At 46.6% G+C, this 14,364-nt stretch overlaps 2 protein-coding genes across 2 annotated transcripts in view; both read left to right on the top strand.

Annotated features, from left to right (window-relative positions):
- The window catches only part of frem2a (FRAS1 related extracellular matrix 2a), a 40,615-nt gene extending 31,696 nt beyond the window's left edge, over positions 1 to 8,919 (top strand). Inside the window, exons 12-24 of the mRNA XM_058086568.2 lie at positions 333 to 463; positions 1,064 to 1,222; positions 1,638 to 1,941; positions 2,016 to 2,147; positions 2,231 to 2,562; positions 3,597 to 3,789; positions 3,890 to 4,015; positions 4,086 to 4,213; positions 4,276 to 4,410; positions 4,481 to 4,607; positions 6,369 to 6,556; positions 6,632 to 6,778; positions 6,841 to 8,919. Coding sequence (XP_057942551.2) covers positions 333 to 463; positions 1,064 to 1,222; positions 1,638 to 1,941; positions 2,016 to 2,147; positions 2,231 to 2,562; positions 3,597 to 3,789; positions 3,890 to 4,015; positions 4,086 to 4,213; positions 4,276 to 4,410; positions 4,481 to 4,607; positions 6,369 to 6,556; positions 6,632 to 6,778; positions 6,841 to 7,374 — 2,636 coding nt within the window. The 3' untranslated portion in view covers positions 7,375 to 8,919. The remainder of the gene's footprint in view (positions 1 to 332; positions 464 to 1,063; positions 1,223 to 1,637; positions 1,942 to 2,015; positions 2,148 to 2,230; positions 2,563 to 3,596; positions 3,790 to 3,889; positions 4,016 to 4,085; positions 4,214 to 4,275; positions 4,411 to 4,480; positions 4,608 to 6,368; positions 6,557 to 6,631; positions 6,779 to 6,840) is intronic.
- A 178-nt stretch (positions 8,920 to 9,097) lies between these two features.
- trim47 (tripartite motif containing 47) lies at positions 9,098 to 14,222 on the top strand. Its single transcript, XM_058086572.2, has 8 exons — positions 9,098 to 9,373; positions 9,609 to 9,820; positions 10,133 to 10,178; positions 10,737 to 10,832; positions 12,171 to 12,395; positions 12,558 to 12,580; positions 12,749 to 12,870; positions 12,966 to 14,222. The coding sequence occupies exons 1-8, from the start codon at positions 9,197 to 9,199 to the stop codon at positions 13,493 to 13,495; spliced, it is 1,431 nt and encodes a 476-aa protein (XP_057942555.1). The 5' UTR covers positions 9,098 to 9,196; the 3' UTR covers positions 13,496 to 14,222.
- The last annotated feature ends 142 nt before the right edge of the window (positions 14,223 to 14,364 follow it).

Genomic DNA, 14,364 nt, shown 5'->3' with positions numbered 1-14,364 from the left:
GTCCACCGGAGGGTCATGCAATATTTAATTGACTTTCAATAGTCTTTATGCTGTGGTGGGAAGGTGAAATCCTCCCTGTCGATGTGAGCAGCGTCAAAGAGAGCTTTACAAATACTCTCACACTCCCAGGGGTTGACAGTTGAATGAATGACAAAAATGCCGAGGGAGGGATACATAGAGGAAGGGAACCACTTCTAGGTAGGCAACCATATGCTGGAATAAGCATAGTGGAATAAGGGTTTTCACCTTCTTGCACATTACCTGCATACAGTAGACCGTGTCAGACTTGAGAGCGTCTTCTCATGCATGCTCGTGTGCATGTGTGTGCGCAGACGTTGAGTTCAAGCAGGGCGACAAGGAGCACGTGGTGGAAGTGGAGGTGTTGTACGACGGCGTGCGAGAGATGAGGGAAGCCTTCACGCTGCACCTGAAGCCCGATGACAACATGGTGGCGGAAACTCAGGTCAGCAGTCACGTACACACAAACACACACACACACATAACATTGATGTCTGTTATAAGCACAACATTTTGTAACGTTGTCTTATTGTTGTATGAGCAACAAGTGGTAAATATCACCAACTTTGGGTGTGTTTGCTGTGATTTAAAAGTGCAGGTCAATAGTGGCCATCTCGGCTATATATTGGAAGGGGAGGGACTAGTTTGAGTGCTTGTAATTCACCATTAACAAGAATGTGGATAAATATTGCCTTTTCCTTTACGGAAGTGCACAATGGCAATATTTTTGTTATTAATTTGTTCTAAAAGGTTAGACAAAAACAGAAAACCAAGGCAATTTTTCCTCCAGGGAATAATGTCAATCCAATTCATTTCCAGTGAGCCAAAAATGGTACCAAAGAATATATTTTTACATGCTAAAAATGTGAAATAATTAGAAATGAGGAATATATGTTACTTTGGTTGATGTATACTTCCCGTACATTTGAACCTGAAGTGTACTGACTAACTTTGTATTCTGGACCCCCTAGATGTAGTAAAAACATTGGCTTTATCTGCATTGGCTTTGTCTCTGCTATGTTTTTTTTCTTTTGTTTTTTCCCAGGTGACCAAAGTAATCGTTTATATTGAGGAGACCAACAGCATGGCTGATGTCACCTTCCCGTCTTTGCCTCACGTGGTGTCGCTGCTCCACTACGACGCCGACGCCAGGATGACGGGCAGTCCCCGCCCACCGGCCGGCTACCCTGTCATCTGTGTGACGGTCAGTCCACATGTCAATCTTCATCCATTCTTTTTAAATATGCTTCATCATTTTATATAATGACAATATATATATTATATGATATTTTCATTTACCGCATATATTTATTTATGAAAACACTGCAGATCTTTTTGACCTTCCAGACTGCATCATCTTGTTTTTATACACTGGAGAATCACTTCCACTTAAATTGATTTTTTGTGATGTGCCAAGTTGTTTGCGTGTGTGTGTTTGTGTCGGTCCGCTCTGTGGCTCCCCTGGGGAGAGCAAACCAAGCGGTCTTGTCAGAATTGAGGAGTTGAGTGGTGCACCTGGAGGCACGGTGCATTTGAAAGCCGTAGAGACTCTTCAAAGCTTTCTAATTATAAACTTTTGCACCAAAAAGCATGAAAATCATCCTCACCTCCTCCTCCAGGCCTGCAACAGCAGATACCCGGACTATGACAAGACGGGGTCCATATGCGTCAGCGAGCATATCAACGACACTTTGACTCGATATCGCTGGCTCGTCAGTGCCCCCGCTGGCCCCGACGGCGTCACCAGCCCCATGGGGGAGGTGGACTTTGACACCTTCTTCACCGCCTCCAAGATGATCACGCTGGACTCTGTTTACTTCCAAGCGGGCTCCCGGGTCCAGTGCGCCGCCAGGGCTGTGAACTCTAACGGGGACGAGGGGCTCGAGCTGAGCAGCCCCATCGTCGCCATCAGCCAGGAGGAAGGTGAGGTGTCCATCTTTGTTTGACTTGAACATTGACTCAGATGCTTCAACTTGCTGTGTTTATTTTCCATCAAGGAATGTGTCAACCACGTAAAATGGGGACCGTCGGAGCTGAGCCATTCTCCGCCAAGCTGCGCTACACTGGAGCGGACGACCCCAAATACCAAAACCTCATCAAGGTCACCGTCACCATGCCGCACATCGATGGTTGGTGCCGCTTTGAGTCACTTCAGCCATCCATGTTTTATACTTTTATACTTATATTGTTATGTTTGTTTTTGTTTTCACAGGCATGCTTCCGGTCATTTCCACCAGGCCCCTCATGAACTTTGACCTGACTCTCAGCCCAGACGGAACCCGGGTGGGGAACCACCGCTGCTCCAACCTGCTGGACTACAACGAGGTTACCACGAGCCACGGCTTCATCACACCCGCCACGCAAAACCCGGCGAGCGCGGGAGACGCGGCGCCATACCAGTTCAGCGGGTCTTTGCGGGGGAATGCCACGCTGCGTTTCTACAGGAACCTCAACCTAGAAGCTTGCCTGTGGGAGTTCAGCAGTTACTACCACATGTCTGAGCTGCTCACCGACTGTGGCGGCACCATCGGGACCGACGGACAGGTGCCTTACCTTCTAATCTAATCTTGGCTTTATGTGCGTCTACATCTGTTGGACTGGAAGCTACTGCCTGCGTGTGTGTGTGTGTGTGTGTGTATTTACATCTTCTGTCTACAGCCATCTGAATGAGAGCCATTCACAGACAACAGGGCACCACATCTGTTTGCTTACTTCTGTTAATGTCCTCTTCACAAACACACACACATAAATATATGCACACACGCCCACTTCATTAGAAACAGGACCTGATGAAAAGGCCATACATTTTTAAAGAACAGACTTCGCTAAGAGGGTAATGCTCAGTGGTGTGCAAATGTACTGCAGCCTACTGAGAGCTGTTTCTAATATATTGACCCACTAAATAATTCATATGTACAGTACCACTCCAAACTTTTGGTGTTTTCATTTTTTTAATTACAGCGGGCAAATGTTTGGAGACACTTTGTCATTCAATAGCATGAAAAAGTGTCTCCAAACTTTTGACCAATGCCGTGTTGACATTATTCTATGACTTTATTCAAGATACAGTATTATTCATTCATTCATTTTCTACCGCTTATCCTCACGAGGGTCGCTGGGGTGCTGGAGCCTATCCCAGCTGTCTTCGGGCAAGAGGCGGGGTACACCCTGGACTGGTGGCCAACCAATCACAGGGCACATATAGACAAACAACCATTCACACTCACATTCATACCTATGGACAATTTGGAGTGCAGCCCGATAGAATATTATTTTTTTGAAAAAGGTTTTAGATGTGAGCAGCGACATCTAGTGGCTATTTTAAGTAACATGACACATAACAGCTATTTTATGTATTTTAGTCTCCCAACAAATATTGTCAGCACCAAGCAATATTTAGAATGGTTTAAACCTAAAGCAAAACAAAAATACAAATATTGTCCCTCATTGCTGCCTTACAGGATCTTTTTACCATATATTGTGCAGGTGTTCCCAATGAAGCGATGACATATGTTGCATGCGCATAGTTATAGCATTCTCCTATGGTTGTAAATCTTATTATTTTGGACCCCTTGCAGGTTCTGAACTTGGTCCAGTCCTACGTTACGCTGCGTGTTCCTCTCTACGTGTCCTATGTGTTCCACTCTCCCGTGGGCACTGGCGGCTGGCAGCACTTTGACCTCCAGTCGGAACTACGCCTCACGTTTGTGTACGACACCGCCATCTTGTGGAAGGACGGCATCGGCAGCCCCCCCCAGGCTGAGCTGCAGGGTAGCGAGCGCCTTTAGGACATGTCTGGATTGACTTTGTGTGCTTTGAATATTAAATATATGTCTTTATGCACACACCCCCACCCCCCAAACACACACAGGTGCGTTGTATCCCACTAGCATGCGCATCAACCAGGAGGGACGTCTTGCGGTCAATTTCCGCACCAAGGCTCGCTTCAGGGGTCTCTTTGTGGCATCTCACTCTGGAGGAAGAATCAAAAGATCTGGTGAGAGTAAACGTCTTTGTGATTGTACGTGAAACACAGCTTTCATTAAACATGCAACATCCTTGGGCAGCGTCCTCTCTGTCCTCCATGGTGATGAGCGTGGATCACCCCAGTCTGACCTTTAACCTCACACTGGTGAGGAGCGAACCCACCTACAACCAGCCGGTGCAGCAGTGGACTTTCACCTCCGACTTTGCTGTGAGTAGGTACCCAAAACATCCTACAGCGTCCACAGTGAAAGTTCAACCCGTCCCCCGCAGGTCAGAGACTACTCGGGGACCTACACCGTCAAGCTGGTTCCTTGCACAACCGCCCAGAATGTGGAGTACTCAGCCCCGCCTGTGTGCAGTCCCAGAGAGCCTGTCACCTTTGACCTGGACATCAGATTCCAGCAAGTAAGACAGACTGGAGCGCTGTGACCGCTTGTGCGGCTGCGCTTTGCTAACCATTAGCGTGTTTGTCCAGGTGAGCGACCCGGTGGCGGTGGAGTTCAGCCTGAACACTCAGATGTTCTTACTGTCCAAGAGAAGCTTGTGGCTCTCTGACGGCTCCGTGGGCTTTGGCCAGGAGAGTGATGTCGCCTTTTCTGAGGGTAAGATGATCAAAGGTGGAAGTAATGTGTGTATGCTAGCGGCCCCGCCTCCACCCACCAGGACATAGAGACTTTATGAACTGGAACTGAAAGAGAAATCTTTTCATCTTGCAATATCTTGTGACATGAGTCCTTGTGACACCCCTACTAGTCCAGGAGCTAGTCCTTTTACGTTGGTCCTATCAGACTAGTTGGAGTTTGGACACTAGAGAGTTTACGGCCAGGGAATCCTTTCATCAGAGATTAGAGATCTCCAATTGATATGCTTTCTTACAGCGCTCAGTGGTGGAATAATGCTCTTGACTCTACAACAAATTCGAGTTCTTGCATTTAGATATGAAGAAAGCTTTCATGGCTTTCTGTCAGAACTGAGGTCGTTTGGGCTTCAAGGAGACCTACAGTACTTGGCTGGATTTCATCTTTCCTATGTGATGGACAACATTGTATTGTTCTGGATGGATTTCCTTCTTCAGCATTACCACTGTCTGACGGTGGTAAGACTCTTCCTGATGTATATTGATGACCAAGCTTCACACTTACAGAACCACCTCCACCCAAAGCCCAGAGACTTAGTATACGCAGAAACTCTGGAGCGAGATTGGATGCCATTGAGAACTGAATCTGCTAGAATCTACACGGCATACATATGACCACTTATGGAGTATGCTTCTCCTATTTGGAGCGGAGCAGACCCCCCACACTCACACTACTAGACAGGCTGCAGAAGAAAGCCCTTTGATTACTAAAAAATGAGGAATTCTCCCACTTGAGCCTGCAAGGAAACTTGCATCCCTTTGCAACATGCAAACTCCACACAGAGATGGCCGAGGGTGGAATTGAACTCAGGTGCTGTGAGGCCTGCGCGCTAACCACTCATCCACCGTGCAGCCCTCTTCCTACCTTTGGAAGATATTATTAGTGAATCAAATACTATACTGTAGGTCTCTTTCAAAGCACTGTGCTGTACGTTGATGAGATGTTCAAGCACACTGCGTATTTCTGACTCTGACGAGACCGTGCTTTTCCTATCTTGAATAAGCACTTGCATGAGTGAGAAACACAATTGAATTGAAGAAAGATGAGGTAGCAAAGTAGGAAGGTTGCGTTAAAATAATGGAAAACGAGGCAGGCCCGTGTGTGTCATGATGAAGTTGAAGCTAACTTCCAAGTGATCTTTCAAGTATACAGCTCTAACCGTCCATTCTTCAAAGTTAAGTGTCGTTGAGAATGAAACACTAAAAACACTTCACAAGATACAGACAACAAAGCAAACATCAACATGAAGGAACATATGAAGGACAGTGTGCAAGCAGTCAGAGAATATGCGGTCTTGAACAGATGAGTCTGGATTTGATACTTTGCATGTCTATGAATTTCACGTGGTTTTCAGCTATAATTGTTCTCTATGAAATGTGTTTAATTAATACTGTATTTTAGAGTGTCTGGAACTGATTCATTGGATTGACATTATTTCTTACAAGATTTGTTTTTGACTGAATGAAATGAAATGTGGCATCCCTCAAAGCTCAATGTAAAGTCCCAAACTTTTTGCAAACATACATGTTCTTAGGTCATTACATTAGGTTTATTTGAACATGTTTTCATTCAGATAATTAGTTGCCTTATCTACTGCATATCTGCCGGCTGTGGCTGGTCACTGCACACTTGGCTCCAATAAAAGCTGCATCCAAATACACGCCAAAATATAGTGTGGTTCTTTCAGTGCTGCATGGGTGAGTTTTTCTGATTGTCATCTTGCAGGTGACACCATCTATGGCCGAGTCATGGTGGACCCTGTGCAGAACCTTGGAGATTCTTTCTTCTGCAGCATCGAGAAAGTGTTCCTGTGCACTGGAGCTGATGGCTACGTTCCAAAGTACAACCCCACCAAGTTTGAGTTTGGCTGCCTGGCTGACTCCCCTTCTCTGCTCTACCGATTCAAAATCCTGGTGAGTCCAGTTCTTCCTATTCAGGTGTTTTTACGTGTGTGTTTTGACCACTTGTCATCCATGGTGCGTCACCAGGACAAGGCTCAGCCCGAGACACGTGCAAGAGTGTTTGGTGATGTTGATTTTAACGCCGTTCTGGCAATGGACGATGCATCGGCCTTGTCACTTGTCCGGCAACCCGGCTCAGACGGCTTCAAACTGGACTCGACCGCCATGTTCCAGGTAGTCTTCAGCACCCTCTGATTTGTTTATGACACATCCTAATTCCTTGTGTATTCCCTCAGGTTGCGTCAGGTCGTGAGTGGTACATTCACACTATCTACACAGTCCGCTCCAAGGAAAATGCCAACAGAGGCATCGGAAAGCGCAGTCTGGAATACCACTCCTTCACATCCACGAGTACTGACCTTGCCTCCAAAGGTGGTCGATCAAGGAGGTCAGCCGGCGACCAAGTCCCGGTTGTCGCCACGGACATTGGTGCTGACAACAACCGTGGCACCAACATCATGCACATTGTGTTGGACCGCGCCAAGCGGCGGACGGGGGTCTCCGATGAGCTGCTGCCGCACGGGCCAGAGCCGAGCAAGCTGGACGGCGATGAAGTAGAGGAGGGTGTGGTAACTGTGGTGGGGGCGCTGGTGGGTGTGCTGCTGACGGCGCTGGTCAGCGTGGTGCTGGTGCTGGCACGCCGTTCCAGGCAGAAGGAGGGCAAGGAGATGTGGCAGAAGGGCGTGCAGCAGGTGGTCAAAGGCTCCATCAGCGCAGAGCCCATGCTGGTGGTCAGGATGCAAGACTGCCAGGACAGCTCGGAGGTCTGAGCGCAAGGACACGTGGACACCCGGGACATAAATACAGGATGTGGGCTTTTATACAACTTTCTGTGATGTTTCTTTCATTGCTCATTCACTGCAATAACGAAGCACGGCTGGTAGCGTTCAACTTATGACTGTGATGTCAAGTGCCTGAAGCCGCCATTATGTCCCCTTCAGGATGTCTCATGGGCACAACAACACAGTATTTGTATGTCACGTCCCCAAAATCACCCAAAACAAGAACATTTATGTAGTAACTTCACTATTGCAGTGTGGCCTCACATTTACCTTATGAACTTTCTTCTTTCCTCCAAGCTGGAGTGTATAACTTCAAATAGATGAGTAAATAGTGGAATTAGTGGACTGCACCTCCTGGTCTCCTCCTCTCACTGGCCACTTCATTAGGTAAGGCAATGAGATCCAATACAGAAAATGTGTTCACTCTGATACTGTCAAGTTTTCATTGAACAATACATTTATTATTGTGATTGTAAAGCTGTTTATCATATTTTGATAGTGGGGGGGGGGTCCTAAATTTTAGAATCACCTCTCAGTGTGATCAATATGAAATGAAAAAGGGCAACAATATATCCCTTTGGGTGACACAATGTCTAAAAACAAGCTGCTATTTTAAATGTAATCATCTATTATGTCATTTTTTGGTTCATTTTGTAATGATTTTAAAAAAGTAACATTTTTTACAGAACACCCTACTGATTTACTGTGTGATTTAATGTGAGGTGCATATAAACAACATAGCTTGTTTGATAAGTGACAGCTTCACTGTGCATTGCTGTGGGCTCTCATCACATTTCATGTCCACACTGCTAAAAGCACACACAGTACGTATTTACATTTTTACAGCTCTATCGCACACATACTGTAGCTGCTGTGTGTTTGTCACTGTGAACATTCAAACATTTCATCTAATAATAATCATATTGTGTACATGTGCTGTTGTCTTATCCTGCTGATGATACTACAACATACCAACACCCCTATGCATAACCAAGCTATGCAATGTACACAGCCTCCTCTCCATGCAAAACAACTTCATATCACTTTGTGTCTTTTTATGTTCTTTTATTATACATGTATTTAATAGAATAAATATTGTGGCTTTATGGAATGAATATTTCTACTCATGGACACGATGTGTACTTCGATTTGCAAACAATATAATGGATTACATTTTATGGTAGCTACATCTGTAGTACTGCTGCCCTGGCGTAGCCTGACTGAAATGCGGCTGCCAGTTCTCACCTACAGACTCTTTGACCACCACCTAAAATTCATTTAAATTAATACACCAGTATGGGAAAAACTGAATATGTAGTAAACATCTGATAAGGGAGGCCCTTTCTGATAATTGTTGGACAAAGGAAAGATGTGAATGAACAGAAAAATACAAAGATAATCTATTTGATTCCTGTTTATATGGGGGAATTGTTCCAGAAAGTCATATGTTTCTGTGCCATTACATTAGATTTTGGAAAACCAGTCAAATTAAGTGTCTTCTGAATAATAAAAACAATCACTGTTGCTATTTTACCCCTAAAAGAGGACACTTCTTCCTTTTCGATTGCTTTGCGGCAGACACCCCATTTTAACTGGTGTATTACCGCCACCTACCGGACTGAGATGTAGCAACAGCTTCTTTTCAGTGCGACATGTATTTGGTCACGCCCACCGAAAAATAAAGCGCAACTTCATTGGCTGAGAGACCTGATGACGCACCACAAAACAGCCCGGTCTTTTCCGGTGTGCTCTATTCTGGCTTGCTTGTGAACAGAAACGTCGTTGCTGTTTGTGTCATCTTGTAAACAACATGGCCACGGCGTCCGGGGACGACTTGAGGAAGGAGCTCACCTGCGCCATTTGCTTGGACATCTTCAAGGATCCAGTCATCCTCAAATGTGGCCACAATTTCTGCCGCTTTTGCATCTGTATGCATTGGGACGAAAATGGCGGCGACTACAACTACCAGTGTCCGCAGTGTAGATCGGTAATTTAACAGTTTTATCACGCAATGTTGCCCTAACATTTGTACTACTGAAAATGTGTGGTCTTTTCAGTTTAAATGTATTGTTAGATACGACTACCGGTGGCTAGCGGGTCGAAGTAACGTTAACCCGCCTGATGTAGCATCTTCAAAGATGTGTTGTGATCAAAGCCCACTTGTGTCATTCTAACTGCTAACCCTTGAACCCCCCCCCCCCCCCCCCACCACCACCTCTTAGGTCTTCAACAAGAGAACCTTCACCAAGAACTACCTTGTGCAGAACCTGGTGGCCAAAATGGATGACCTGGAGTGTCTGGGTTCCAGCCAGGCCCCCCAAAAGCCGCTGAAAGCGGAGGGCATTTGTGAGAAACATGGCGAGGAGCTCAAACTCTACTGCCAGACTGACAAGTGGCCCATCTGTGTGGTCTGCAGGGAGTCCAGGTCTCACAGGTAAAACCTTGTCGCCATGGCAAGACGTGAAAACAAGACTTCTTAGGATGTCAGCTATGAAGATGGCTGGAGTTCAACCTCGGCCAAGACCCATCTGGAGTAGAAGTGTTTTAAGTTGGCCTGGATGGGGGGGGGGGGCTTGGTTGGATCTCTGTTGCATGTTGCTAATACGTATGCCTGGGATAGGCTCCAGCTCACCCATGATGCTAATGAGGACAAGCGCTACAGAAGATGGATGGTCTTTCAGTGCCATCAGTTAACCAGGGTAGTTGTTGTGTGGAGTCATTTTGACTGGTTGCAAATGTTTTGCAGACATCACATGGTCGCCCCGGTTTCCGAAGTCATCAATGACATGAAGGTAAGATGAAAGGTTTGCGTGTCTCTGTCAGGATCCTCCATCTCATTGGTCCATCTGCTATGGAGCCTTTTTCACCCTTTGCGACGAAGTGAACCAAAACGTACATGTTTGGAGACTTTCCCATGCTTTTCAATGGCGGTGTGTGTCTGGACACTGCATCAACGTAAAAATGGGGTCTTCATTTTCCACTCTCTCCTGTCTCATCATACATCACTGCATCCATCCACTCTCATCCATGGAATCATTTGCTTTTGCCCAGTAATAGACGTCACAATAACGATGATGAACGTTTACGTTGTCTATACGTATATAAATAGGTGGACTTTGCTAAAGTAGTCCATAGGTACGAATGTGAGTGTGAATGGTTGTTTGTCTATATGTGCACTGTGATTGGTTGGCCACCAGTCCAGGGTGTACCCCGCCTCTCGCCCAAAGACAGCTGGGATAGGCTCCAGCACCCCCTGGCGGTACATAAAATGGATGGATGTTTTTTGCATATAAAAACCAATTGTTCATGTAAAGTTGCTGCTTTGACGAAGTGATGTGTTGTTTTTCCAGATGGAGTTGAAGGTGAGGCTGATGGAGCTCAACTGGCAAAAGTCTCAGTGCATCAAAGTTCTTTCTGCAGACGAGCGCACCAAAAATGAAATCAAGGTGTGGAGACATTTCATCTATCTCTCTCTCTTTAGCTATATATATATATTATTATATATTACATATACCCTCTCCTTACATAAGCCTTGGTATTCGGTCCAAAAACATTACCTGAAAGGGATGAGGATGACATCGGCATCAGCAGTGTAGCACATCAATGGTGGCTTACCCCCCACCCCCTCGAATTCTGGTCGTTTTTTTGGTGTTGCTATGGCTTGTTGGGGGGGGGTCACTTAAGTCATTTGCTACCAAAGATGTTTTTCTACATCTTTTACGGGGCACACAGAGGTGATGATGCAACTCCACGTGCATGTTGGGTGCACTTGGCTATCTCTGTGTGGAGTTTGCAGGTTCTCCCCGTGCATGCGTGGGTTTTCTCCGGGTACTCCAGTTTCCTCCCACATTCCAAAAACATGCTAGGTTAATTGGTGACTCCAAATTGTCCATAGGTATGAATGTGAGTGTGAATGGTTGTTTGTCTATATGTGCCCTGTGATTGGCTGGCCACCAGTCCAGGGTTTACCCCGCCTCTCGCCGGAAGACAGCTGGGACCCTCGTGAGGATAAGCGGTAGAAAATGAATGAATGAATGAATGAATGAATGTTGGGTGCAGAAAAAACAGCCACATGGTGGCAGAAGTGCATTTTATAAGAGCTCAGCCTGCATCTCTCCCATTGGAAATAGGAAGTGAAAAGGCATCTGGCTGTGGATGGAAGTGCACACAAATAGTTGCACATGTGACTGTGTTATATTTGTAAAAAAAAAATGTTTTCATGTAAAATGACCTTTTTGTGTTGTCATGGCATCATTATAGCCATTTTGGCTAAATATATGTTACTAAATTTCAAACCTTTTTGGGGGAAAAGCCTTGAAAAATCAGTCCAAATCATCAAAAATGGCCACTAGCAAGAGTGTTGTTGGTGACAAATGTGTGAGATTTAAAGTAAGGGATGTCCAAACCGCATCCATAAAAATGAGAGGATGGGTGGACCGCGTTGTCCATGAAAGATGCTAAACCTAGAGTTGCTCTACATGGGCTCTCTTACTGGCGTCATCCAGCACCCGATGACCAATAAGACGTGTGCGGTCACGACTGCACGCGTGGTGACGGTGCTTCTCACTGGACAAATGAAGTGTTTGCAAAATAAGATGAATGTACGCAATCCAAGTTGTGGAGAAAGTGCCAAAGATGCGTGTGAGTCAATGATTCATTGTGAAAGGAATATTGGCACTGCAATTAGCAATGTAGCGTCTAGGTCAATACATAGTATGCTAAGCTATCTTAGCTTTCCGTATAATAATATGTCATTAATAATCGGGTGGTGGTTCGACCCTCAGATGAAGAAGGAGCACCTGAAGGAGAAAATCGAGTCAGACGTCTGCGTGCTGGTCCAGTTCCTGCTCGACGAGAGAGACTCCATCCTCGAGAGCCTGGACGCAGACGAGGTGGCCGCCATGGCGGTCATCGAGGACAACCTCAAGTTGGTGGAGACGGAGGCGGCCGCCGTCACCAAGAACATCGCCGACATCCACAACCACATCAGCGGCAAGACCAGCTTGGAGGTCGGTTGTGGGAGACTCAGTAATAATAGGTGGACAGATGGTCTCCTTCTCACATGGAGGAGGGCTGCACTTTTGCTTGGAGACAAACACTTCCTGCTTTTTATATTTAGCAATGAAAAGCTACCATGTATGAATGTTTGTTTTTCTTTCTCCTCCCATCAGAGCCTGGCAGAGACCTTCAATGAGTAAGTGTCTTCATCCATCTCTTTCACACCACTTGCAGTACCAAGTCCAAAGTCCGTGTCACCAGCGTCAATGTCCGAGTTTGTGTCATTTCGTCTTGGCGCTATCATCCACAATCGGTTGTACGTGTCAAAGCGATTGAACCCCAGATGTGTTGCCTTGCTCCTCAGGGTCGTCCACAGCAAACCCTTTACTGATCTGGAGCCCGTCAACTGTCCCACAGAGATGATGTACTTCTCAGGACCATTCCAGCTCATCATGTGGAAGAAGATGATGCACGTGCTCCACACCAGTGAGTCCCAGGAGCATCCAGCATGCACCCAAGCAGTGCTGAGAGGTGATGTTGTCACTGAACTAACCACACCCCACCCCCCCTTCTGTGTTTAGTGCCTCAGAACCTGACGTTGGACCCCGACACGGCCCACCCCAGCCTGGCCATCTCAGACTTTGACACCAAAGTGGAGGAGGCGCTGGTGCGGAACCAGGAGCCGGAACTGCGCGGGCGCTTCACACGCTTCTGTGGCGTGCTGGCCACGGCGCAGTACTGCGGCGGGCAGCACTACTGGGAGGTGGACGTGCGCGACAAGGGCGTGTGGTACCTGGGCGTCACCACCGAGGGCAGCAACAGGAAGGGCTTCGTCACGCTCACGCCGTCAGCCGGATACTGGAGCCTGTGTCTGCAGGACCGCCTCTACGCCAATGGCGAGGACGGCCGCATCCTGGTGGCCGACTACTGGAACTCGCCCCGCGTGGGCGTCTACCTGGACTACGACAACGGGCACCTCAGCTTCTACGACGCCGTCACCATGAAGAGACTCTACTTGTTTGACACCTGCTTCGCCGAACCCGTCTACCCGTTCTTCAGCCCGGGAAAGAACGACCCAGGCAGCCGCCTCCAGATCTGTCACTACTACTGAGGCAACGGCACAGATCCTCTATTCTGCGAGAGGCCCGTCTCCCACCAAGCTCTGCGGTCATCCTTGAAGTCCCGCCCTGGAATCACTGTGTCCACCAATCAGAGAGCAGCTTGCCTCATCAGTTGGAGACTGACGTTTGCACAAGGAGTCTCTAATCCGGTTTTACTACTTTTTTCTTTTCTCTCCCTTGTCTTGATCTGCTGCTGCTTGTCAACCAGACTTTTATCACTTTTTAACCATTGGGCTTTTCCAAACCAAGACCAGCAGGAGACACGATCATCCTCTTGGGCTTTTCCAAACCAAGACCAGCAGGAGACACGATCATCCTCTTGGGCTTTTCCAAACCAAGACCAGCAGGAGACACGATCATCCTCTTGGGCTTTTCCAAACCAAGACCAGCAGGAGACACGATCATCCTCTTGGGCGTCTGCACTTTTTGTAACCAGAAGAACCTTTGAAATTCTTAAACTTGGCAGCCGCCTTTTAAAATGTTGATTGGTCTGTTTTACTTTTCATCATCAATTTTAAGAATTTAAGCCGTTTTGTTTTTTAAGGTGACGTTTGGTGTGCGTAACGTGAGCGATTTTTGTTCACACTGCACACTTGTATTGTGTAATAGTGCCACAATATCAATGTAAATAATCTCTGCTGTTAGGGCAGCCGTCCGTTGCTCTACTGATTTAATGAGATTAAAAAAATACCGACAAAAGCTTTCTTTTTTCACTCACTTTAAGGTGGCTTGCCTGGTGTCCATGGCAACTCATCATCATCATCGGGAGTATAAAGATAAATGAGTGTGCTGTGACACCTTTTTGTTTTATAGTTGACCACTTGAATATTTACAATCAAAGGTTGTGTCTTGGCTAAGC

The sequence above is a fragment of the Doryrhamphus excisus genome, linkage group LG21, assembly GCF_037039965.1.
Source record: "Doryrhamphus excisus strain RoL-2023G ecotype Guam linkage group LG21, RoL_Dexc_Guam_v1.1, whole genome shotgun sequence".
In the NCBI taxonomy this organism is placed as follows: domain Eukaryota; kingdom Metazoa; phylum Chordata; class Actinopteri; order Syngnathiformes; family Syngnathidae; genus Doryrhamphus; species Doryrhamphus excisus.
Note: the sequence above shows the minus strand (reverse complement) of the source record. Positions and strands in the feature narration are given on the sequence as shown.

What these genes read in the sequence shown, in the direction of transcription:
- trim47 (XM_058086572.2), top strand. Translation starts at nt 9,197, where the DNA reads ATGGCCACGGCGTCCGGGGACGACTTGAGGAAGGAGCTCACCTGCGCC. An exon ending in GCGGCAAGACCAGCTTGGAG is followed by an intron (nt 12,396 to 12,557) that starts GTCGGTTGTGGG and finishes TCCTCCCATCAG; the next exon opens with AGCCTGGCAGAGACCTTCAA. An exon ending in CTGGCAGAGACCTTCAATGA is followed by an intron (nt 12,581 to 12,748) that starts GTAAGTGTCTTC and finishes CTTGCTCCTCAG; the next exon opens with GGTCGTCCACAGCAAACCCT.